A 26,923-nucleotide genomic window follows, 5' to 3' on the forward strand; every position below is an offset into this window, starting at 1 on the left:
AAAATACAGATGCAAGAAACACTGACAATTGTTTGCAGATGTGAGTGTATGTCTTTTGTTTGTGTGTATTTTTGTCATCTTTTAACACTTTTTCATTTATAAAAGTGACTCCAGACCTTGATCGGTCTGGAATTGTGAACCCTCAATTCTCTCCATGGCAACATATTGGGGTCTGTGAAATAAGAAAAACCAGCAGTATAATAAAGTGACAGAGGGGTCAGAGGTCACAGTCAGACAGAGTGCGAGAGAAGAGAAAATGCCCGCCTAAATGAACTGCTCGAACCACCCAAAATGGCTAATTATGTAGGAGCGGGAGAGAGACATCACACCAAGAATAACCATAATGAGCTTTGATTACACTGCAGCTTCTGCATTTATTCTCTCAAATACCCACCAGCTCTTTGAAATTCAAGAGTCCTCTTTATGTTAACATCAAAAGGTAAAAGCACATGTACAACTGTATACTTAGTTACTGTGAGATGATTAGCAAATAAAATGTCCAGGTTTTTTTATTTTTTTATTTTTAAAAGGAATAAAGAAAAAATGTCAGCACATAGCGCTAATTATATAGTTTCAGAGCAACACCTGGCTTGTTTTTAGTCTTTTAATCAGAGTCATTTGAGCTATGGCACAGCCTCTATAAAGTCCTTACCTACTGTCTAAGGGATAATATACGTGCTTTCCCTACTTTCTTTTCTTGGCAACCTTAGGATGCTCATGAGATCATATGTAGAGGGGAGCGTACAAGATGTTCTTTGCCCAAGATACTGCCTACTTCTACCGACAGCTATTGGAAAATGAAAGACATGTTACTTTACCTGCTAATTAACAACCTAAATATTTGATCTGGGATGCAGGGTGTTCACGTCACGATTTTTGCCGAAGGATGTTTTTTTGGGCTGTCAGCAAGAGGTAAATAATTAAGGCTCTCAATTCTGGAGCCCCAAATTGCAGATTTAAAGAATAAATACATAAGGATCACTCAGCAAAGTAAAACTGGATGTTTTCTGTCAGGAGGGGCTTATGTCTAAAAGGAATTCTTGACAGCCTTCCAGAGCTGAGGTCAATAGCAAAGGTGGGGAAGCCTTGAAATCACTGAAATCTGGCTCAGAATATAAAAGAAAGAGAGCAAGATGGAAGCTGGATGTGACTAAAGCATCCTAAAAACTCTGTTCAGACTGGCTTTTATGTGGGACTGATCCCTGCCCGAGCAGTGCTACAGCCATCCATGTTACGATAGCTATAGCAATTCAGAAACCTGGTTCAAATACAGGGCTTCAGCTGATATAAGTCACTGTAGCTCTGTTGAAGTCAGGGCAGGTGGAGCATTGACATCAGCTGAAGAGCAGGTCCATAGTTCAATTGTATTTATACCACAAACACGAACTGTGATTTAAGCACATGCACCTATGTTGTAAAGAGGTTCTTCAACAGGTGGCTGGGACCTTGCCAAAGAAAAGAAAGCAGCTAAATTAGTTCAGGTGCTTGAGGGCAGCAAGGCAAGAGAACAGACATTCTTATGGGCTTGACACTGTTCTCCATGCTGTGCACCATATGGCAAATCCACTCTGCAATGCACCTAGTACAAGGTGGGGAAAGAACCCACACACACGTGGTTCAGTAGGTGAAGTTCAAAGGAAGCAAGATGTGAAGGTGTGGGCAAAATGGTACCCAGCGCCTTGTCGGCACATGAGAAACATACCTTCCTGCTCATGGAATGAGCACCAGTTTGTACCCAATATATGGATTATGAGTCTTACTGTTAATGATAGCTTCTCCAAGGTGTGTGGGGACACCATCCATCTTCTGAACCACCCAACAGAACCAGCTGGGTGCAGAAAGGGAACAGCCTTGAGCCTTTCATCAGGACTGGCTACTACATTTCCCTCAAGCTCTGGGAAGCATTGTGCCTGCTTGAATATATAGTAATGTTATGAGAAATGAAGGCTGCCCAAGGAATGGCAGCCCTCAGATGTCAGAGTATAAGATGAGGAGGTCAAGAAGTGCTGGAATTTGTTCTGCAACATGGAGAAGAATGAACCAGAGCGAGACTCCTAAGTACTGGGGGGATAGACAGCTCCCCCATTAGTGGGAGAAAGCAGCTCCATTGAGACTGTCAGCTCTGGGGAGCTCAGGACAGAGGGAGATGGATGTAGAGAGAAACTCTCAGCATGCTACCCCTTTCTCTCCCCACATCAGGCTCTGGGGTGGTCTGCCACACCTCTGCTTCTTCTCATCCTGCCCAATTTGGCATCGGCTTCCTGCAGCACTGAGCCCAGTAATTCCCTGGGGGAGCTTGGGCACTATGCCTAGAGTATCAGACACTGCAGCACTGCCTCGCCTGGCAGGCTGCCAGCCAGCAGAGCTTCTCAATTCCTCTCCTGTTGACTTGTTACAAAGGCTTGGCTGATCCCAAAGTTTCCTAACTTGCTTCATCCCCCTTGGCTGACACATTACACAGAGGTACTGAGTACCTGGGATCCTGGACAGCACATTTCAACAGGCATAGGAACTCTTACCTAGCTCTCCTACTCATAATCCAGCCTGGGGACTATCATTCTGCCTTGCTAGAACACACTCTGGTTTCTGTTGGATGCCAAATTTGTGGGCATTTCTTGTCCAAGGTATAATCCAAGGTGCTGAGCACACCCAGGGAAATATGGGGCAGCCTCCTTCTGACTTGAATGGTAGCAAATCAAGATCAAGCTAGGAAGTATATAGTATTTCTCCCTTCAGGCTGCATTTCTACGGGGATATATTCCAGGCTGCATGTTATATAGTTTGCCAAGTATCATGGCTCCTGTTTTCCTGCTAGAAAGGGTTACATGAAAGAAAGATGTAACTCCTAATCACTGTCAGAAGACTGAACACTCAATCTAGCCCCTGTCGGTATTGAGTCCAGCTCCTTCACTGAAGCATTGCTTTTCCTTCTCCAGGGGCTGCTATGCCATTGTGCACGTCCTTCAGCTCTTTCTGTGGAGGAGCAAAACAGGAGGAGCATGGAAATGAGATAGAGGTTTTCTTTTTTAATTCAAGTATGTAGGAGGCAGAGAGAGAGAGAAAGAGAGGGAAGAAAACAATTTGGGAAAGCCAATAACATTTGTAAAAGGAAAGGATGATAGTTGAGAAGACATCCTGGGCCTTCTATACTCTTTCCCATTCCTTTTCTCAGTGCAAGTATTTATATCACTCATCGCCAGTGCTTCTGAGCATCTCAGCATCCTTAATGCATTTATCCTCACAAGACCCCCATCATATAGTGCAATGCTATCGTATCTCCAGTTTATGCTTGGGGAACCGGGGTACAGAGAGATTAAGAAATTTGTCCAAACAAGTCTGTGGCAGAACCAGGAGCTGAACCCAAGTCTGGTGATTCCCAGGGCAATACAGCCTTAACGAAAAGGCCAACTTTCCTTCCATCTTCCTCTCCTCCCTCTCCCTTCTCATCCTCTTTGTTTCTCTTCTGCCTTAAAACTTAGCCAGTGAAGCACGCAGGCTTTCTCTTGCCTACCTACTGCCTGAGCTTTTTACATATCTATTCATGGAGATAATCATGAATGCAGTAAATTTTTCCTGTTTTCCCATCTGTGAGTGAACAGTGAGCAATCACAAAATATCTGAATTGGTTTGTCATTCAATCGACCCATTTGTTTTCCTTAATGGATAATTCCTTGATGCAAATTGCTGGTGTTGTTTCTGAAATTCACATGATGCACTGTGCCAGGTAGAGACAGATGTCTCATGACCTTGTTTTCATCCCCTGACTAGGTTACTCATTTCGCCACTCAGGACTGGGTGTGACATGTGGATTTAACAATCTACTTCTAATTGTGGTCCTAGCTTCTGGTGCCCAATCTAAACTCCAGCTTTTCCTGCTTATTCATGCAAGTAAAGTGCTTAAGGCTCATAAAAAGATACACAGAGACAGCCAAATCAAAGTTCACCTTCACATTCAGAGTAATGTGAATGGGATACTCCCCCCAGTGTTTGCTCATCTTCAGTACAGACATCTGAAGGACTCCAAATGGGCTGATTTGTCTAGTTAGGACTGTATAACCTGGACTTACGGCTTGTCCCCACTCTTCTGTATTTTACAGCACGCATTGATTTTCCTTTCCTTTTTTTATTTCTTTTCTTTATCACACCAAACAATCAGTGTGATGAACGCTCTTTGTCAGTATTTCATTCCATTGCCAGGCAGCCAAACAGGGCACTGCTGCTTGTTCTTAGAGCCTTTGCTCACTTCTTGATTCTGCCAGCTACTCTCTCTGTATGTTGAGGCAAGTCAGATCACCCTCTCTCTGTCCTACGTTCTTCCCATTTGTAAACAGAAGGTATTGTGCATACTAATTTCACAATGCTGTTGGAGGACTTGGAGCATAGCTCTTCTAAATGCCACTAAAAAAAGAGTCTGGGAAATACTTCCCTAGGCTCCATGCAATCAGGAGGGAGCCATCTTGCATACAGCTTGCATCCACTCAGAGTGGAGGAAACACTTAACTTTAACCAAGGAGACTTTGCCTCTAGTCCAAGATAACCCAGTGGCTTGCTAAGTAACCTTGTGGGAGTCACTTCACCTCTTTGAGAGGTGCCAGTTCATCCTTCCATCAGCTGGGGTAATAGAACTTACCAACCTTTTCATTTTGCAATGAACTACAGAGTGATGTAGCAGCACTCTTACTGTTGCACAGAATGTGCTTTGAGATCCACGGCAGCAGCAGCTCTAGCACTACAAACTAGTATTAATACAAGTCAGATTTCATTTGGACTGACATGTGGAAAATGATCCAAGATGTTGCAGATGTCACAGGATAGAGATCTGTAATATCTAATTAAGCCAAGCATTTGCTGAGTGAGTAAAGCCAGATCAGTCAGAGGGCACAGCAAATTAGCTTGCAAAATGCTTAAGAGGGAGATGAAATCTGATCTGGATCCAAAATGCAGGCAGGGAAAGGAAGGTGTGTGAGAGTTCAGACTCGACATGAGGTAGGGAAAGAATTGGCTTATTGCTACTCGTCTCTAACAGCAGTTGGCTCTCCAAGGGCTTGGTAGCTGATCCAAAACAAGTCTGCCAATTCCCATGTTACAAGCGAAGTGAGGAGGAGAGCCCTGGCCTCGTAACCCTAGAGGAGTGGCCCCTTAGCATGTTTACCATGGGTAGAAGAAAAAGGCAGGTCATTTTCCAAAGACCTGGAAAAATTCAGAAATCCATCCTAAAGAAGCAGGAGGGAAGGGGAGATTGGAATTGGGCTTCCTTCACTTTGTTTGATATGTCAGGTGCTTTCAACCCTGGCTTTGACCCAGCAGAAAACACAAAAATGGTCTTTCCATGCCACTATAGAGTGATTCAGTGTAAAACATCCTGAGGTACTTTGTGATGTTGTGAGGTTATCCTGTGGGAGGAAGCAGCCGGAATTTAAACCTGCTTGGAGATGCACACCAGCAGAGAAAACGCATGTGACCACACCTAACAGAGGTGCGTGTGTGAGGGGAGGTGGAGTGACAAGGGCAGAAGTTACGAATGAAATCACAACTAAGAGAGTGAGCAAAGTGGCCTGAGCAAATAAATAGAAAGGAAATCCCTCCCTGAAGGAATAAGATAAGGAGGATGAAGGAAACAGCTGCTGCCTCTATGGAAATTAGGAACCATTTTATGAGGATGGTACGATAAAGTAACAAGAAACAATAGGCAACGTCTACACCTATGCACTTCTAATCCCAGCATAATTCTGATTCACCTACCATCTCTTTCAGATGCGCCCATCTTTACACTACTAATGGCTAACTGTGAAGAGTATCTGGTTACACTCTGGACCAAATACTCCTCACTTCTAGCCACTATCCCTCAGAAATAACAGTAACACTTCCAGGGCATTTTGCTACTCTGTAATTAGGAATTATGAGCTCGTCATTGGACCCTAAAAGTGGTGAGATGTCAGCTCATGCTGACTTAAGGTGTTAGTTGACTATCCAGTGGGTGAGGGCTAACTGTGGAGGATGAAATGGTCTCTGAGGCCAGGTCTTCACAGTAAATTCACCAGGCTTGCCAGTGGCAGTCTCAAGCATACCACGCAGCTCTGTGCAAGTTTCCTCATAACTGGAAGAAGACTGTGTGGTACCGAAGTGGGCTGATTAGCATGTGGGTTGGCAGTGCGAATAATTCCTCCCAAAGCAGAGCAGTGCTCAGTGCTCAAGGCAGCTACTCCCAGGCACAGTAACTTTGGTGTGCTGCTATGGCCAGAGAGAAATGAGCTGCTGCCTAATATATGGGTTAAGTTGGAAAAAGAGGCAGATCCTTAAGGAAGTTTCAAGATGAGGGAGTCGAGTGTATGTTGTGACTGTTAAAGCAGGCCCCACAATGGCAGGTGGCAATAGAGTCTAAGGTAAGAAATGCAGGGGACAGGATTGGCCATGAGACCACAGAGCAAAGTGGCAATTCAGCTGCCAAGCTGTCAGGTTCAATTGTAGGACAGAAGAAAGGATGAAGGAGAAGTCTAGCAAGCAAAGTTGAATCAAAGTTGAATCTGCTCTGGCAGTTACCAATACCTACCTCTAACCAGTGTGAACAATGGCATAGGGCCCTTAGAGGAATGGTGTTTTGATGTACTCGGCAGACATGGACAGAGGTGTGGAGACAGGCATAAATCAATCTAGCTTTACAAACTTTCATAGAACTATGCTAACTCCCTTCAACAGAAAGTGTAGCTTGAGTTCAAGGGTCATAAGGAAATGAGTGTTTGGGGTCTGCCCCATACTCTGTGAACATCTGTCCGTGCTATACAGCCAATACAGTTCAGTACAGTGTGGTAAGATCTGCTTAACAGCAGGTGGGGGGGTGCAGACTGGGACTGAGGTGCAGATCTATGAAGAGAAACAACTGCAGGATGTATTGTCCTTTTGGAGTGTCCGGGGGAGTTATCTACATGCATCTACTGAAGGCCTGTCTATTGCCTGACTGCTCAGGGACATAATTGTCTTGCCCCCATGGGCGTGAACTCCACACTTAAAATGTATATTACAGAATCAACAGTGAAGACCTCAAACCCCCGCCACGTGGCAAACCACTGAGAAAGGCACCCAGATTTAACTCTCTGTACAGAAGATACAGTGGATATACTGCCCAAAACCTTTACATGCCAGAGAATGGAGATTTGTTGGTTTAAGTCTGACAGTGGGATTAAAAGCTACTCTTAAAAATCTGAAGTGAAAATGAGGCATCTACTATATCCCCTACAGTAAAGCATAGCCAAGAACAAACCAGCAAATGAAAGAATGGCCATGTGCCCAGGCCTCTTTACAGCTCATCCAGAAGAGCTTAGAAATTGTCCTTGAAAATGCAGCTTGTGTGTGAACCACCAGCGCTTCTCAGCTTATTATCCCTGCTGTCATTATACGTGGCTGACTAGTATCTCTGGAGGAGCTCAAAAGGTGATCTTGAGGCAGATGTCTGCAAAACAACAGATACCCAACTGTGGAAGAACACAGCTGAGCACTGATCCCTGACTGATTTTAAAAACAGGCAGCTAGGATCCATCTACTATGGTGTCTTGCCCTGATAGTGACCAGGATCAGATCCAATGAAATAAGTTACTGCTATCCACACCAAAGTGCACCTAATTGTACACAATAATGCTTGCCAGGGGGCAGAGTTCAGGCTAACCTCTGCTGACAATTATTTAGATCTTGGATTGATAGCCCTTGCAATTTTATCCAGCTAAGTACAATTGCAGATGCAAATACATAACAAGGTTTAATCCCTTTTAGAAACATTTTAAGAATACGTGACTACTATCCTGTAAGGAAAAGGGCAAGCGTTTTCCTTGGAGAAGGATCTTGAAAACCAAATTGCACTAAAATATTCCTTTGTAGTATCCATCTTACCTTCGGATAGTCCTTAACAAGGTGGACCGGGCTTCATTGTGGAAGGTGATGATGATACTGGTTGGTGGAAGATCTGGACGATAGTGCAAAGTAGTACATCTGAGTAGGATAAAAAGATACAGCTATCACTAAATATCTGGATTTTGAAATAGTTGCTTATTTAATAGAAACAAATATTAAAGGCACAGTGAAAAGGCAAATGGTGCACATGCAGTATTCTCTAAGCACTAATAAACTAATGGCTTTCTTAGGTATTAATTTATGTCTGACCCAAAATTCCAGTGTCCCATTTTGTGGGACAAAGCAACTGGGAATTCTGTGCTTCCTGCTTTCAGATTTTTACCTGGGCTCTGGATCCCTACCATGATTGGACCTCACAAAGGGGTTCATCTTATAGTTACAATGCTCCATAAACCTGACCAGACATTGGGGCACAAACAGCTTTATACCATAAACACAAATATTATCATGCTACAGAGCCCATCCAAACCTGTGTGCTTTGGTGAGAATTCAGCCTTGACAAATGGGTCAGAGGAAAGAGACAGGTATGTAATAAAGTGGGGACATGCATATGAGAGGAAGCATTAGCTTCACTGGTCTCTCCATTGTTTCATGGACTGAGGCTCAGGACAGAGAGCTGGTCCATATGCAAGCTGGCCTCTTTCTGCTTGCCTGGAGCTTGAGGAAGTGTTTCCCAGATTTTATAGCTCTTTCAAAGTGGCATTCAGAAGAGCTATGCTGTAAATAAAGCCATGAGATAAAGCCATGAGTTTTGCATGAGGAAAGTAAGTAAATAATATTCCTCAGCTGCAGTACAATAATCAAACGCTAGACTTCCTTAGCTCCCTCCATCTATGAACTGCAAAGTATATAGTTTGGATGCCATTTTGAAGTACAACCAAAATGCTAATGCCTCTCCCTTTCCCTTGGAAACTGTCAGCAGAAAGGCTTGTTCTTTGCAGAATCACTCACGAATACAAATCTCAGTTTCTGAGGTGGGTGAGCCCAACCTATGTATATACATGTAAACTAGGGCTGTGAGAAATGGCACCGTTCTGTTTTGCCTTGAGTTTTGACGGTTCAATGCAACAGTATTTCGTCTCAAATCTCATTTTGAGTTGAAACAGCTGTTCCATTCCATTCCGGCGAAACAGAAAGGCTGTTTCAACACTGTTTCAAGTTTTGCTGGGAATGGGAAGTCAGACCAGCTGGGCTGCTTCCCTGTCCCCCCCCCCCGCCGTCCTAGATCACGCCAGGGGTGGGAGGCAGCCCAGTGGGGCTGCCTCCCACCCCAGCATGATGTAGCGTGGGGGACCGGGAAGCAACCCAGCTGGTCTGCCTCGCCACCCCCTGCCAGATCTTACACTGGGGATGGAAAGTCAGCCCAGCTGGGCTGACTTCCCATTCTCCAGCCTATAGGCGAAACATTTCAACTTTTGAAACGTTTTGACCAGCTTCATTTTGTTTTGAGGCTATTTTGGGGACCTTTGTTTCCTTCCAATTTTGCAGTTTCGACCTCAAAATTGGTCGAAACAGTGTCAGAATGAAACAGCTGGCAAAATTTTGCATAGCCCTAATGTATACAGTGCATAAGGTTTCAGAGAAACCAAAGAGAACTGGGGAAACTGGGATTTCAGTGATCACTTGAGAGAGGGGTTGCAGTGAGAAAGCAGGACAGGTGAAGTTCTGGGTTATTAGAACATGTTTCCTTGACAGGAGACAAAAACGTCTTGTTAAAGTAGATACCCTGTCTCAAAGTGGACAGAACAAATCTTCATACAACAGTATGATCTAGAAGATAGAGAACTGAATGAGGTGCCAGGAACCTTGGTTCTATTCTTGGCTTGTAGAGCTCACCTTCTGTGTGATCTTGGAAAAGGCCCTTCACTTCCCTATGCCTTTTTTACTCTTCACACCTGTCTACCTGGTTCTGTCAATATACAAAGGACCACAAAAAAAAATATTCACCAACTTACAGAAGTGACTGGTTGACCAGAAAATCCTCTTCCCAAAGATCACCCTGTATAACTGCCCTATCCCTCTCATTCCCTTCCTACATTATGCCCAGTCCCTCTGGTGTTTCACTCAGTCTGCAGAAGCCTTGTAGTCAGAACCCCAAGATTGCCTTGAATCACAGTCCTGAAAATAACCTGGCTCTTTCAAAGGGGAATGGTTTTAAAAAGGCTCTTGCATTGACTTGTTTGTCAGAGAAACTCTGGCGCTTGGTACTGATCCAACTCACACTAGCTAAGTGTCATGGCTTCTAGAGTTAGTCCTGACTGACATCAGTGTGAGGCCTTTTACACGTTGCATTTTGAGCTCTTTAAATGTTGACTGTGTTGGTGCTAGCTCCATTTGCAGCAGTTGCACCTTAGCCCTAAAAAGCTTCTCTGACTGTTTCACCACCTGCACAACTCTGATTTGCTACTAGAGGGCTGGTGAGCAGAGTTCCAAGTAAGAGCAACAGCTGTGAGTTGCCACTATAGGGCTTGGCCATGGTGACGTGTAGGGGGTGCACAGGGGTGCATGTCCACCCCGACAGGCCAATGCTCACTGCTTAGGCGATGGGCAGGAGGGTCAGGCAGAAACGCCAGTGCCCCCCTTGCAAGCACTGGCCAATTGCTACAACCATTCCCGGAAGCAGCTGTAGTGATCGGCCACGGTGATCGGCTATCGAGGACCACCCCCCCCCCCGGGCAGCAGGACTGGTCATGGGCAGGATGTGGAACCAGTCACCCAAGGGGCTGGGGAGCCAGGACAGGCTTCTGTCCCTGCTCTAGGTGGGGGGGAGGTGGGAGCAGTGAGGGAAGGTGCCTGTGGGGCAGCTATTGCTCCTGCCTTGGGAAGTAATCCTCAGCTCATGGGGATCTGATCCAGCTCCCTACCTTATTCCTCCCACACCTTCTCAACCCCACCCCAGGACCTGCCTATGTCCTACAACCTGGGCAGCTGACATGTGCTCTGCAGGCTGTTTGTGCACAGGTTTGCATCCTGAGGGTGGGAAGGTCACACCCTGGAGAAGGAAGTTGGCCTTGGTGCCAGAACTGCCCCCGGGCAGTAGAGTTCAAGGGGTGCAAAGTTTGTCCACACAGAACAGCACAGTGAAGGAGGGGACGCTGCATCCTGGGATGCTGGAGAACTGCAGCTTAGGTGGCTCATCTGTGAAGCATGGCCACACATTAATAGAACACAAGCTGTGTAACATGGATCAGAAAGACACTTGCCCTGGAGTGGAGTAACTTTAAGATGCCTAAAGTGGGCTTAAAACTAGTTTCAGGTGTTATTGTGTGGACAATCCAGGGGTTAAGAGTTCCAGAGCTACCTAAAGTTCACGTGTAACAAGGCTCGGCATGTCATCAGGTTCAGGTCCTAAGCATAAGTGATGATGCCCATGTGAGGTCCTGTAAGAAGGTTCCTCTCAAGGCTTTCATTCAGTGAGTCATCGTAGTAGCTTTAGTCAACATCATGAGGAATCCTCGCTCAGGAGGCCTGGAGACATAACAGGAGATGGGGGGCATTTGTTTTTCTTTTTCTTTTTTTATGAAGTCAACCTATTCTGGCAATACTTACTCCACCTGGGAAAAAGGAATCACTGGTAGTTTATTCTCATGTTTGATTTATACTGAAGTGGGGTTTTGCAACAATAAAACAGGTGAAAAGGGAAGAAATCTCAGAAGAGACCTCCATCTACTTTTCCTTTAGAGGACTGAAATCCAGTGTACCTTTATCTATTGCCCCCCGGCACTGTACATGCAGAGACCAACAACACAAAAGGTGACAGGAACAGAGAACATAGTGAAGAAGGATCAAATCTACGAAGTTCAGCTCCAGGCCTGAACTTGTCCAAAGTTCACAAATGTGCAGACACACAGTTATGGTTTTATCCAACCCATGGAAAAGGAAACACTTTACAAACCAGGTGCTCTGGTCTCTCACCAGCCCCCATCCTTGACAATTGTCATTACTAAAAGAACAACAATATCACCCTATTTGCCTTTCTGCTCCAGTGATTGTTTTTAGCAGTGGCCAACACCTGAGGCTTCAAAGGAAGATAAAAGATACCCACAATACCCTCTAACTCATTCCATGATGCTGCACATACTACAAGTAAAAAATATCCTTCCAGACTCCCAAAAGCAATAAGCTTATGCCCTGAAATGAAGCTGGAGTCTAATTAACCTTATTATTATCCCCGTCTGCATTCCTACTGTGGTTACTAACACACATAAAACTAGCACGCCTAATTTTAAATCCAGCCACAGAATTTCTTTCACTGACTTCCATGGAATTAGTTCCCTCTGGGTTAGCAACAAGGTAAATAAAGAACAGGTTCTAAATTGATTGTTTCTAAATATACTGCCCTTTAATTACATAACCTGGATAGGATAGAATAGGTTGGAGGGACTGAGTAGTTTTCATTATGGACTTCTGGGAGTGTCTATATGAGATGCTTACTGCGTGGTAGCCTAATAATACTGTGCAGTAGCATATCACTCAAAAACCATGGTAATAAGCTACTTCATAGTGTTATTACACTGCTACGCAGTAACAGTAATGAAAAAAGCCATGTGCTGGCGATATCGCACGAGAAATGTAGTTACTGGATGTGAGGGGGCCAGGACCCCGCGGGGCCCGGCCCGAGAGAAGAGCCCCGGAGTTCCGCCCCGTTTCCAGGTCAGGACCTGGAAGCCCGGCGGGGAACTTAATGTTTCCCGGAACCTGAACCGCGCCGGCACGGGACCGGCGCGGGAGGATAAAAGGGAAACGCTTACCCGCAGAGGGAGACGGAGGCTCCAGTCGGAGCCTACTCCAGGAGCCGCGGAGCCACGACCTGCCGAGCTGGGCGCGAAGGATCCAGGAGCGGCGGAGCCACGTGCGGCGAGGCCGGGAGGCACGAGGCGGGAGTCGGCGGCAGCGGAGCCAGGAGCCGCGGATCCGGAGACGGTGAGTCGGAGAGCGGCGGGGCCGGGAGCCCCGCAGCGAGGGCCGGCGGCGGCGCGGCCGGCAGAGGCGGAGCCGGGAGCCCCGCAGCGGGGGCCAGCAGCGGAGCAGCCAGCACAGGCGGAGCCGGGAGCCCCGCAGTGGGGGCCGTCAGCGGAGCAGCCGGCGGAGGCGGAGCCGGGAGCCGCGCGGCGGGAGACAGCGGCGGCGTCCCGGAGGGCGGTGAAGCCCCACACGGCCCCAGAGGGACCCGTGACGCAGGGAACTGCCGAACCAGCGACTGCAGGAGGCCGCGACGACCCGAAGGTAACCCAGACCCCGGGGGCAACCGGGAAAGGGGCACCGACGGGGGAACCCTTCTTCAGAGACTTCGGGACACGTGGTCGCGGAAGACGACCCGCGGGCGGGGAAGGCCGACCGTGTAAAACCCGCCTTGCGGGAGACTTACGTACGGGGGTTGGGATAACCCCAGACTGTAGGAGCCAGCGGCACCAGGGGGACTACGGGCCGCGGGAACACCGGTCAGAGTCCGGCCGGGGAGGGACCCCCCCCTCTCCCGCCGGACTGGGACTCTAACAAGGGAGCCCCTCACGGAGGCTCAACCCGGAGGACCGGGCGAGGGTGTAGGGGAGGAGGAGCCCTCAGGACCCCTGGACCTTGGAGGTACCGTACCCCACGTGGACCGCCAGCTTCCCGGCAAGGGTGAACCCCATATTTTCCATCAAGTCGTGGCAGGTGAGAGCGGCGAAGCGGGACGGTCCACCGCGTACCCCTCCTCTCCAGGGGACATCCGGGGTTCGGGGTCCCACGGTACGTGGCACACCCCCAACCCCTTACACTGGAAATTCAGTTAGTACTTCATTAAGTTCTAAACTAAATGTCCAGTAACTAGGGTACATTAATGAATGTGTAGATGCACCCTCTGAGTATAGTATCTTCACTACGGTATTTCTCCTAACCAGATTAAAACATTAACAAACATTGCAGCTATTTTTGATCCAAGGCTGATGGAAGTATAGCTCCATGTAATGCTTTGCTGATTTATACCAGCTGAGTATCCAGATATGCCTCTAACATCTTTGCTGCTCTCTTTTGACTCTCTTTGATCCTTAAAGTGAAACAAACAAACCAGAAGACAGACAAACACACAATGTCCAATGTACTGTCATCTGTATCACATTTTCCCCATCTTCCAGACAGCTTGCATGCTCTTTTATAACTGCTACTGATTGGCCAGATGCCTGCATTGTGTTATCCAAAATGATACATAACTCCTTTATCAGAAGATCTTGAAAGTACACAGCCAATCAGCATGCAGGAGGAAGTTTTCCCCTACCCATAAGTAATATATTTCATTCATCAAAGTTATATGTCAGGAATGCTGAGAACAGAGAGTTATTAAATTATCAAACAGCAGCTCTCCAGGCTGTGCCCTTTGCTGCCCTACTCAGTCACTATGGTCTTTACTATCCTGCAGTAATGTATTCAGTAGTATACAGTTGTTCCTAGTTAATTTTGTGAGAAATAGAACTAAAAACTCCTCTCAGATCTGAATGCCACCTGCCTTGCAAAGCTACATGGATTGTGCTCTGTGCTATTTACATAGAGTCATCTCCTAACCATTCCCAGATGTATCCAACCACTTGTTCCAAACATGGCATCCAGAAGGGATTCTATGATTCAGGAAAGGGACGATCATTTTGGCAGAGTAAAAAAAGACTGTAGAAAGTACCTACCATAAAGAATTATTATAAGTTATTGCAATAGTTAAGAGAGCCACAGTGTATGTATGGAGAAGACATCACCCAGAAGGGGGAAGAGCTGGGAAGATGTGTGGAATGGGTCATCAAAACTCCTTGCATAATACACTCTAAAGCTCTAGTCATCATTACAGTACAGTAACTTATGTATAGCACCAAACTGATCAGGAAATGTTCATGGAAGAAGTTGAGAGATGAGTCAAAACTCAAAACCCAAACACTGACAAACTTTGGAAAAGCTTGGATCCAAACGTGTGTGTGTGGGGTGGGGGACCAGACTTAGAACCCTACTAGCCTGATTCTTTCTTGCCTTGCACCTTGCCAGCCTGATTTATTATTGCGCTGCACCAGCAGAGTGGATATAGAACACTCTGGGAGCACTTTGTTTTACACCCATTTTGCACATGTGTAAATGACTGACCATGACTGACCAAGGTACAGGGCAGTGAAGGACCACACCTAGCATTTCATTGTTCTGGAAAAATTCCCATGTGGGTCTTAATTCTCTGACTTGGTACAGCTGATGCACAAGGGTGAAATGATGTGAGGCTTGTTCTAGTCACTCTGTGCATATCTGACAGAGCACAACAGCACTGTTTGCTCACTCACACTGGTTTTACACTAGTCTAGTTCCACAGGAATACTTCTCAATTTAGATACTGTACGCAAGAGGAAGAAAGAAGTCCAAATGAATAGGGAAGTTTGTCAGACAAATGAGGAGGCATGAAAGTTCTGGCAATTTTCTTCCAAGCAGCCCCAGTGTAACCTCAGCTAAACACCCTGGCTCCTAAAAAGAAGCAGATTTCAGTTTAAGTTGTTGACTACAAGTGTTTTTTTGGCACTTGCTTGGGTAATAAAAACCACAGCTTGGAAAAGCATTAAATTCAGCATGTCCAGAATTATTCTGTGTGACAATTACATCTGGGGTAATTTCAATTTAATACCTCACTGCAAGTGAAAATTGCAGCATGCAGCCCTAAAATTGCTGTAATAATGAAAATAAACCCGCTAAGAGCTGCCTGCACTACCTCAGGCTGTCATTGGATAAGTGTTTTGTGCTGCTTATGGTATTTCATAGGTCAACCAATTGCCAACAACAAAAACAAAAAAAAAGCACAACATTTTTACAGACCTGATCCTTTTTTTTTTTTTTTTTAAGATTATTCCTTTAAAAAAAGTAATCATTGCACTGCTTATGCTTGCAATATATTGTAGCTCACCGTTTGAAATAATTTAAAGTTGCATGCTTTGGAGTCTTGCAACCATGCAAGGAAGGATGTTAGCATAACCATCAGCACATCAGATTTAGCCAACCATGATATGGGGTCTGATTAGCCTCTGAGAATATCAAAGCTCATAGTTGCCAGGCATATATAATATTAGGAAAAATAAAACACCAGTTCTAACAAATGCCATGGAGAATTCTCCAAGGGACACTGGCCAAAAGAACAACTATTTAAACTTCTATTGAAACTTTCCTTACCAAGACCTCAAAGCATTTCACATGCATATATGTATTAAGGCATCCTGTCCTTCTCTGAGGTCAACAATTATTATTATAGTTGCTGTTGTTTTATTATTATTGTACTCCTTCCTCCTCATTATTATTATGCCATTTCACAGATAGGGAAACTGAGACTGTGAGAAGTTAAGAGCTCAGTTCTGTTAAGCTTATTCATACAGAATAGTACATTACTCTGCACACTGTTCCATTAACGATCATAGTAGGGATCCTGGTTTTCTGTTTAAAAATCCCAAATTCTCTGATAAAGGATCCCCAGATTCTCTGATTAAAGACCCCCAAATCCTGTTTTTCCATGATTAGAATGAAACACTGCTATACTTATAGGTATCAGTTGAACACAATATTTTATGATATATTTACAATTTTAAAGCAATTTGGAAGCTTACCAGTGCCTCAATCACTATAATAAAATACATTCTAAATACCTATATATGGTGGCATTTGATTCTGGTTTTTTTAATCAAGGAAAAAGTCAGAGCTCCCCCTGCCTCCTTCACTCACCAGGATATGGCTGTCACCTCTCATCTACCACTGCTTTGTAGCACTGAGCAGTCCTCATATGCTGTTGCCCTGCCCCTGCCCATTTCATTGCCCCTCATCCCCAAACCACATCTCCCACTCAACCCTGCCAGTGCCCCTCACTCTCAAACCATAGCCCCTGGCCCTGCCAGTGCCTTTCACTCCCAACCTGCAGCCCACCCACCCCCACCCCCGGCTGCTGCCCCTCCCTCCTAGCCCACAAATCCCTGGCCCTGCCAATGCCTCTCACTCCTGACTCATAGCTCCCCAGCCCTCACTCCTGATCCACTGTCCCCAACCTCCAGTGTGTGAGGAAGGAATAGCTGTGTGTGGAAAGTGAGGGCACAGGTGTTGCATCAAGGGGGGCATGTCCCCTCCTAGATTTCTGCACCCACAGGAGGGTGCAGGGCTGTAGCTGGGCCAGACCAGCGTTGGGCAAAGAATGCCTCCATGGCCCAGTAGGCAGGACCTGATGTGGCAGGGAGCACAGCGCTGCCACGGCTGCCTAGGAGAGGTGCCCCCTACCTGCCCAAGAACAGCAGGGGGCACAACTGCAATGGTGCTCCTTCCTGTTCCGGGTCCCACTAGGCCACAGAAGCAGGTCCAGCCTGGCTGCAGCCCTTTACCCCACATCCCACTATGGGTACAGAAATCTGGAGGGGCATGTGCCCCCACACCTGTATGTCACCTGTTCCCCCATGCCTCCCACCATATCACCTGTGCCCCTTCCTCCCCCACCCCCATAGACTTACCTGGAGGGAGCTGCTCTCCACCAGCCTGCCTAGCTACCACATGCATGTGCATGCACACATGCACATGGTGTCTCCTGCTCCCTGAGTCCTGCTCCCCCCAGCCCCAAGCAGCCCCTTGCAGGCTGGAACTCTGCCAGCCTTCAAGGCAAAACCCATGGTTTCCTGAGTTTTTCTCCTTTAAAGAAGAAAATCTGTGATTTTATCCTTTAAAGGAGAGCTTTAAAAAACGACACTTTAAAGGAGAAAATCTGCATTTTTCCACTGCAAATAGAAAACCCAGACCCCAGGTCATAAGGAAGATTCAAGGCAGTTTTAAGGACATGCCTATCCTACCTATACCAGGGAAGGCTACCATAAATCTACACTCCACCAGCCTGTTTCTACTTCACACCAACCAGCTGATAAAAAAAAAAAAAGTCACATAACTACAAAACATGAGCATGCCCAAGATAGAAAGCAGAGCTGAACACATTCTGGGCATATATCAAAAAGCACCTACCTATCATTTTTGCATCTTTTGGTTTGTGTGGAGAAGCAAGTGGGCAGAGCCTCTTTTCATGACTGTACTCACAAGCATGGTTTGGCATGGTATAGAAATGTTCACAGGTCTCAACCAAGGCTGATTAGAATGAAACAGATCATGTCTCCTGACTTTCAGTTCTGTCCTTTTATCACTCAGTTGTGCATCCCATCTTGTGCAAATCCTCATTACAGAAATAAAGATGACTTCCAAGCAGAAATGGTGGAAAATTTTCAGTGCAACACCTTTTCTGCTGGTAAATGCCATTTCATTAAAATGGAAACATTTTGTGGAAATGTGTTAATTTTCACATAATTAGGGGGGGAAATCAAAAGGAAGCATTTTCATCACATCAAAACAGTCTGTTTCATTATTACTGGCAGAAGGAATTGATTTTTCAGTTTGAAATAACTTTTCATTAAAAAAAAATTAAAGTTGATATTGAAACAAAACTTTTTTTATCAATAAGAAATACTTTGAATGATCTATGTGTGTGTATATATATACACACACACACACACATATACATATATATATATACACACATATACATATACACACACACACACACACACAGAGAGAAATCAATATATATAAAACTTCCTCATATGAAACTTAATTTTTCTTTTGTTTGTTTTCAACCTGACTCAGAATGAAACAATTTAGAAACAGAAAGACTACCATTTTGAAATCACAAAGTTTCCCGTGAAGTGGAAATTCTGATTCTTGTCCAGTTTTCCTTCCAACTAAATGCTCTAGTCATCACTAATTAATAGTTTTCATTCAAGTCTCTCAACCTTATCTTCAAGGCCTTTATGAGCTGGGTCCAGGAGACCTCTGGGTTCATGCCACTTTTTGTAGCCAAATTCTACTGTATATAATGGGTCTGTTTGCTATAAGAGTGATACTTGGAATAAGTGGAGCCAGCACATTCTCTGTGGTTGTCCTACAGTTTAAGAACTCCCTCCCAAAAGTAAAATCTCTGAATTCTCAAACAACACATTAGGCACTCAAGTCCCACTGAATTCACTAGCATATGAACACCTAATTCATTGAGGCACCCAGCCTACACTGACCACCTATCTTCTTTCAAGACAAAACACACAAGTCTTCTGAATCCCATGGCTCTCCTACAATGATTACAACTATAGTAACTTTTAGTACATTGTCATGTATTCTTTGCCAGATGAAGAGAAAGGGAGCAGACGAGCAGAGGTCAACCCTGTAAGGCAGTATCCCCTTAAATAGTCTGTAAACCCTGTAGTGATGCTGAATGTGTTTTGGATGCCATCAAATACTAGTCAGAGCAACAATCAGGGCCTACATACTTGCTTCCATCTATTCAATAGGGTTGTTTGAGATCTAATCCTGCTATATCCTTTTCTTCATATTACTGACATGTAAAAAGCAAGGGGCACAATGCCCCGAAGTCCAAGCCTTCGAACAATTCTGGCTTGAAGCTCCTCACCTGAAGAATTATTCACTTTGAAGGATACTTTCAAATTAATGAATCTCCATGTCAGATCCAAGGTTATTTGGATATACCAGGCAACCAGGATACCAGGCAACAACCCCCATGAGCTCCCTACATACCTGTAGAAGTCTTTTTTACAGTGAAGCTGACTGCTGCATACCTGGATTTCCAGTCCCTTACATAACTAAATATAGTTAATTGCCAATGTAACCAATGCAAGATTGACAACCCTAGACCAGAGAATGAAGAGCTTATTTTATCAGCAGACAGATGGCTCAGCCCACCTCAATAGCCACCTCCTCCTCCTGGTGGCTCTTGTTGGGGGTGGCTTAGCAATGGCCTGGAAGGACCATGTCTTGGTATGGAGCGTACTAGGTCAATTCCAGTGCAAAGGCAGTAACTCTCTCCTGGTCCAAATGCTCTTTGTCCATGACCTCTTCCAGATTACTTGGTTTCAACTGTATTCTCAAGTAAGACCAGTGTAACTTTTGAGTAGTCTCCTAGATAGCCTTCTGCCGTTAATAACCCATGTGTAAAAACAGCCAGTACCATGGTGTATGTGGGGGAGGGGGATGGGCAACAGAGGCACTGATGATTAAACCAACTCTCATTTGAGTTACCCAACCACTGTGTAAAAACAGAGATGTGAACAACCCAGGGTTTTGGTTTGATGCCATTTTGCAAAATGGCTTTTATCTTTTCAACAGAGCCAGAACAAGACTCCAAAATTCAGGGCAGCTGAAATCTGTATCCAGACTTCTTGACTTGGGACCATCTATGTAACATAACTGCCCCTGCCCACTGCCTCTATTTCCACTTAAAAGACAAAGTCTTATATTGGAAGCATCAATGAGACTCTTGACCATGCTGGTGCTAACATTCATGGGAGACAGCAGAGGCAGAGCATACTTTTTAGCCCATCAGCTGGTATTTCACTATTCCAGTCAGCTTCCAGTGTCAGCCAGTGTACATTTTCCTCCTGACTTCTTCTTCCCCCATTTTCCCCATCAGCAGTTTTCAATGGGAACACCATGTTTCCCATGCTTCTGCACATTCGTAGCAAAAAAGGAGGCCTATCTCTTTCTCTCCCTTGTGCCTTGTTAACTTTCTTTAAGAGATGATTATCCTTCCCCTTCTTCCCCAACCCCCACTTGCTATGTTCCCGCTCATTATTCTTTTCTGCTTCAACAACGCTCACTTGCCAGTAGCTCTGCTTTGAATTTTTAACATTCTCCACATAGTCCTAACTCTCCCTCACCCGAATAGTGACTTACAAAGCATTCTCTGAATATTCATTCTGAACAGCTGGCCTCTTCTGCAGAACGACACCATTTCTCAGCTCCCTTCCTCCACCTCCCCATCAGAAATAAGGAAAAAGACATTTGTTTAAAACAGAATGGCTCAGCTTTGCTCTCCCTCTTAAAACTAAGTTCTCCATCTCATGCTAACCTGAAACACAAATGGCACTGCCCCAGAAAGTGCTATATATTGGTATCACAGATTCTCAGCTACTGATGGCCAAACTCTAAAATGGGGTGGGGCTGGGATTCGGGTGAGCACCTCCAAGCCAGATAAGCTTATCAGCAGAGACACTGTGGCTAGGTACAGTTAGGCTTAAAAGGCCTAAGGAGGAATCAGGCTAAGTTATGTGGTTTTCTGTATATGGCATAGTTTAAATTGGTAGTGAACAAAACACACATTTGCCCTTTGGAGGGACAAAGAGGGAGGCAAATCTTAGACAGGGTTCTACCATTTTTAAACCAGTCTGCACATGCCAAACTTCTGTTGTGTTATGGGTACAGACCACTTTCCAATCACTTATACTGGTAAAAGTGTAATGTCTGTACCTGGCCTGTAAGGCTAAGTACAGGCAGTCAAAAAGCCAGAGGCTGAATTAATTCAGTCTTCAAAGGTTAGTCTTAAGATGCGTAGATTGAACTGCTAAGCAGACATTCACTTTTGATTCTAGAAATGCAGCCACATGCATGAAATGGCCCAGGCCAAAAGCTGGGAGGTGCTCGACCAGGGGTGAGCAAAACAGTGTATCTGGCTGGCTGTGGCCAGTTTTCATGGAGATCCCAAGAGCAATAAGGCTGTAACAGCATGGGGCCAGGGTTTCCACGGAAACCAGCCCTGACTCATTTTGGCCATTTTGAAAGTACACTGAATTGCTGTTGTGTTACAGATTTGAACTGGTTTCCAATCACTTATGCCAGTTTGTGTATAATTTTTGTCCCTAGCCCACGTGTCACATGGAAGTTTAATGGGTGTGAGTTGTGAACTGTAGACTCAGATAATGATTCAGAAGTGCAAAAAAGTGTCTTGAGAAAAAGATTTCAAAAAAGAAAAATATTTATCATTTTAGCTCCTGTAGGAACTGAAATAACTTAGAGAGTCTATACACATGCTCCGGGGTGGAGGGGGTGTGTTGTAATTAGAGCAGCTCCAAGAGCCGCTCTAATTAAAGCACCCACAGCATCACATGTATTCAGTGCCCTGTGCTTCAAAATGGCAGCAGAGGCACTTGAACTAAAGTTTGTTTGATAAGCTTTAGTTCATCCGCCCCTGCCACCATTTGGAAGTGTGAGGATGCTGAATAGACATGATGCTGAGGCCGCTGAAGTACATTAATTAGCATGATTAATTGAGTCTGCTCCTATGTGTGCCAATTAGCATGCATCAGAACAGACACCTGGCATGTGTATAGGTGCCCTTAAATTAAACAATTCCCCAGCAACTTCAGGAAAAAATACAGCTCCCAGCTAAGCTAAAAGTTCCCTGTCTAAACAAAATTGTTGCAGCCTGGCTAGAGACCTTTGAACAGCTTCTAGGCTGTATTAGTCCATCAAGGCAGCAAGAGGGCCCTGTGTACCCTGTGCAATCTGAGTGCCCAATGAAGCCTGACTGGGAGACGCTTTATAAATCCTGAACTCCAACCCTACTATATGCCAGCCAGTCACTCTCACTGTTGCACCACTCTATCATAGTAAGAACAACAACGTCAGTGGGCAAGCATGTTAAGGCATACCAGTTTCTGTAGCCAATGACATATGAGGGAATGATGCAGCCAGCCATCATCACATCTGGCCATTTTTTACTTTCTAACCCAGGTGTGTGTTCAGAGAAAGGTTCAGACTCGTGTCTTCAGAGCTGTAACAAAATGCCTTAGGCACTCTTCCACTGTACTCCAGGGACAATGCCAGCTTTTGTATTATGGAGGCATCTGTGATTCCCAAATCAGTAGAGGCCTAGTGGTAAGAAAGAGTGTGAATTAGGTGAATAGAACTTTGATGGACATCTCATAACCATATAAAAAAGACTGGTGCCAAGTCATTCCTAGAAATGTGAAAAGTCTGAGAAACAAGGATGAAGGGATTTTCTTATTTTTCTGAGAACTAGTGCATTCTTCTCTAGTCTCACAGGTTTAAGCTCGTTTATTGCAGCAGTTGGTCCTAGGTCCAGAATCTCAACTACACTATCCTGATCTATTCAGGATCTTGACTACATTGGGGAACAAACATCAAAATGCTTCAGGTGACACTGAAAATTGCTGTTCCATCAGCAAGTTTAAGTTGTGTCAAACTCCACACCTATTATAGCAGGGGTAGGCAAAATACAGCCTCCGCACCATATACAAGAGGAAGACTTCATTTTAAGCTACTATATACAATCACCTCTGTGTACACTACACAAACACATGTAAACCAGGACAAAAATATTTTGTTTTAGATGTTTGCTTTTTAGAATATAATTTGGTATTCTTCTAGTTCTGAGATGGCAAATCCCCTTGCTGAAAGGAGTACTTCTGGGGGCAAGGGGAGGGACTTCTGGTGGCAAAGATCAGGGGTTAGGGGGCAGGACTTCCAGTCCCAAGATGGTGACCAGGGGGGCGAGGCACCGTGAGGCCCTCGACAGCTTGCCAAAACTCAGTAAGCAACCTTCAGCCCAAAATAATTACCCGTCTCTGCATTATAGTAAGCATGCAAGCTACCTGGTATGGGGACAGGAGAAGACTAAAGTGCCAACCCCACTGCCAAGCAAGTGTTGAACTTGACAGATTCATCTAGGCCTGCAGGACAACTGTTTTCACATCACTTGGGAGAAGTTGTTAGGACCCCTGCTTTGAAAAAATAAAGCCATTTTCCATCTCTCTGACACAACCCAAATCTGTCAGCAATTAAGATATATGACTTCCATGAGAATCCTGTAAAGACAGTAAGGCCTGACTAGGTGTGCTGGACTTTAGGGATCATTTTCCAATTAATTTACAAATTAAGAAATTAATTGATTTTGAGGCTGGAATGGACCATTAGCTCATCTAGTTTGATCTCCCTGTATGTCACTGACCTTCATATTTTACTTCCTTAGCCCACCATTGAGTCCAGTGACCTATGTCTGAATAAAGTGTATCTTCCAAAGAGACATTCAGTCTCAATTTGGACACTTCAAGGAATAGGTAGTTCAAGTACCACTTTTCATACATTACTCTGCAATGCAGTACAAATATGACACACATGACAAATTATCTCTGCATGCAAAGCAGCTACAGGGACAAAGGACTGGATAGGGCCTTCTGGATCATTTAGTTCAGTCCCTTGCATTTGCAAGTAATCATTTAACCAAAGGGTCCCCAAAATCAGCACTTCAGAAATTCACACACAACTACAAGGCACAATATCTGAAATGCCAAGAAGACCTTATAGCATGGTAGAAGCAGGGAAGATGAGAACACTGCAGATGTCCTGCCATTTCAAAGAGAGGGAAGTCTTCTTTGTCATCTCCCTAATCTTATCTTTCTATATGGTCTGTTCCCAAGATTCTGCACAGGCCACTGCTTATGGTGTTGGCATTTCCAGATCTTGTGGAGTGTATTGTGGTGTTACATGGCACCTCAGGAGATGATCCATGGTTTGCTTCTCCTGACACACATATTGGCTGGTTGCATAGAAGCCCCATGATTTCATGAGAAAATTGCATCTTTTGAGACCCACTCTCAATCTGTTCAGGTTCTACCACATACGCCATTTGTAGCTGGAGAGAGGGAAGTAATTGCTTGATATTGTTCACTGTTCAAAAAGATTCATAGTAACCTGCTAAGAAAAAAGCTAAGCAAGGCTGGAAACAATGCTTAAACCAGTGATTCTCAACCAGGATAGTGTAGCACCCTGGGGTCCTTTTAAGGGTAGCTTAATATTAGCACTGTTAGATATATAAATACCTGCATATGATTCACAAAATAAACCAAGAGATTTCAAATAAGAAGCCACAGTGCTGAAAACATTCTGAGCTGCTGGGATCTTTTGGAGTTCTTTGGAACAGAAGGAATGTTCTATTACTTTTCTGTAGTCAAAAATCAAGTGAAAATTAAGAGCTGGCAATTTCCAAGGGATACCTTGTGTCTAATGAAGGATGCCTTGAGTCCAAAAAAGTTAAGAACCACTGGCCTAAACTCTGGACTCCACACAAAAAACACACTATAGTCAGTATGGAAAACAGACCCCCACCTCCAATAGAGGAATTATCCAGACTGCCAATTAGATCAGTGCTGCCCAAATTAAAATGAATTCAGAGTCCTTCTGAACCACAGACTAAGTAAATGAGACCACAGGTTTTCATCCACGGGGTCATGCATAGGTCTGGGTGTTTGCCTCTGCCTTCCTTTCTTTACAAGAGAAGCAAGGGGTCCCAAACTCTCTGCCTGTTGTAACATAGAGTCATGTTCCAATAAAGGGTGAGAACCAACTGGGAAAAGAGGAAGAGAAAGAGACTGTAGATAAGTTTATGTGAGGTGGGCTAACATGGAGTTCAGCCTTTCACAAAACACCTGCGCAAAGATACGGCACAAGAAAAGTATCACAGAGAATCAGAGAATCCTATTTCGCTGTGCACTTCACAGTTGGCTTGCCTGGTGTTTCTGTAAGGCCACACATTGCCCTGCAGTAAATCTATAGTGTCAACACATAGCAGCTGCAAAGCATTGATTGGCATGTGGCGCTGTATAGCAGGCTAGCTATTAGCAGTTATCCAGCTAATAGCAAGACTTGTGTTCAAAGTCAAGCACAGTTTGCTGACCTGCCTTAACAGGCTTGTCAAAGCAGGCCTTTGAAACAAAAAAGGTTTAGCAACCAATAAGGCTGAGCCCTTTGGCTGCTTTCACTCATTTGCTCCTTTTTTGGCTGATAGATGAGGCTCACAGGACTCAAAGGAAGTCCCCATGGATTTGGGGCATTGGGGCTGGAAATCTGTCTCAGGCAAGGATGTAACTAGAAGCAGAGACAAAGTTCAGTGAGCCTAGCAGGTAACTTATAGGAACTACAGCTGCAAGGTACCAAATGAACTGAATGGGTCAAGAGATGTAGTAGGATACAGACCCAGCTCTCATTTTTATGGTACTTACTTAAATTCCTTAAGGTTGGCAATGATTACGTGTCATCACTGTATGATACAAAAGGCACTGGTCATAAAATACATGGATAATGCTAAATTGGGAGAAGATGCAGATTCTTCAGAGGACAGTGAAACAGCAAAGGACACTGGGGACCCACAGACAGAAACGCTCTCTGAAAAAGAGATTCTTACTATCACTAGGGAACCTAGAAAGCAGAACTTCTCGAAGAGCTGGACAATGGATAGCTAATCAGACATCAAAAGCAATACAATATGACACTAGAGAAGGCCTATGAAATTTTGGCCTACATACCCAAAGGCAAAACATAATGGAGCAGAATGACAGTATTTTCTCCCTCTGTATAGCTAGGGGGCTAAATCCTGTTCCACGTTACAAGGCTAACTGGGGTGTGGGATGCACCCAGTGCTGGTCCCAGGCGGCAGGAGCAGCCTCCTGTGATCTGGCAGGCAGGTCTGGGGCCTGCCCACAGCCCCGAGAGGAGTCTGACAGAGCCCTGCAGCCCTCCCAGAGGTGCAGGCCCCTGATCTATCTGCCAGATGACAGAAGGCTGCTCCTGCTGCCTGGGACTAGCATTGGGAGCAGCCTGCACCCAGTGCCAGGAAGATTGGTGCTGCCACTGGCCCCAGGCAGCAGAAGCAGCCTCCTGTGATCTGGCAGGCAGATCAGGGACCCACATCCCTGGGAGGAATCTGGCACAGCCCCCGCAGCCCTAGCACCGGGAAGACTGGCACTGCTGCTGGCTCCAGTGGGCAGCAAAAGCATGCTGTCATCTGGTGTGCAGATCCAGGGGCCTGCACCCCTGGAAGGACTAGGAGATATGCCAGAACTGTCCTGGGAGGCATGGCCTCTGATCTGCTCTGGATTACAGGAGGCTGCTGCTGCCAGCTGGGACCAGCGCTGAAGCCAAGTAAGCCCGACTTCAAAACTCAAAACATTTCAAAACTTTTGAAACATTTTGAGTGTCCTTGTTTCATTTCAAAGCTGTTTCGAAGGATTTTGTTTCATTTCAATTTCATTGTTTTGAGCTCGAAACTCATTGAAACAGCTTCAAAATGATACACCCAGTGAAATTTTGCACAGCCCTACCAAGCATCCCTAGCAGGGCTACACTCTAGCTGGGCATCTGTCTAGCTCCAACTAGG

At 45.1% G+C, this 26,923-nt stretch overlaps 1 protein-coding gene across 1 annotated transcript in view; it reads right to left on the reverse strand.

The window, feature by feature from the left end:
* Nucleotides 1-26,923, reverse strand: part of GALNT14 (polypeptide N-acetylgalactosaminyltransferase 14) — a 213,290-nt gene that overhangs the window by 55,545 nt on the left and 130,822 nt on the right. Inside the window, exon 3 of the mRNA XM_090047316.1 lies at nucleotides 7,882-7,980. Within this exon, the coding sequence (XP_089903442.1) occupies nucleotides 7,882-7,980 (99 nt within the window). The remainder of the gene's footprint in view (nucleotides 1-7,881; nucleotides 7,981-26,923) is intronic.

Source organism: Crocodylus siamensis, chromosome 1, assembly GCF_052110815.1.
Source record: "Crocodylus siamensis isolate JL-2025a chromosome 1, ASM5211081v1, whole genome shotgun sequence".
Lineage (NCBI taxonomy): Eukaryota > Metazoa > Chordata > Crocodylia > Crocodylidae > Crocodylus > Crocodylus siamensis.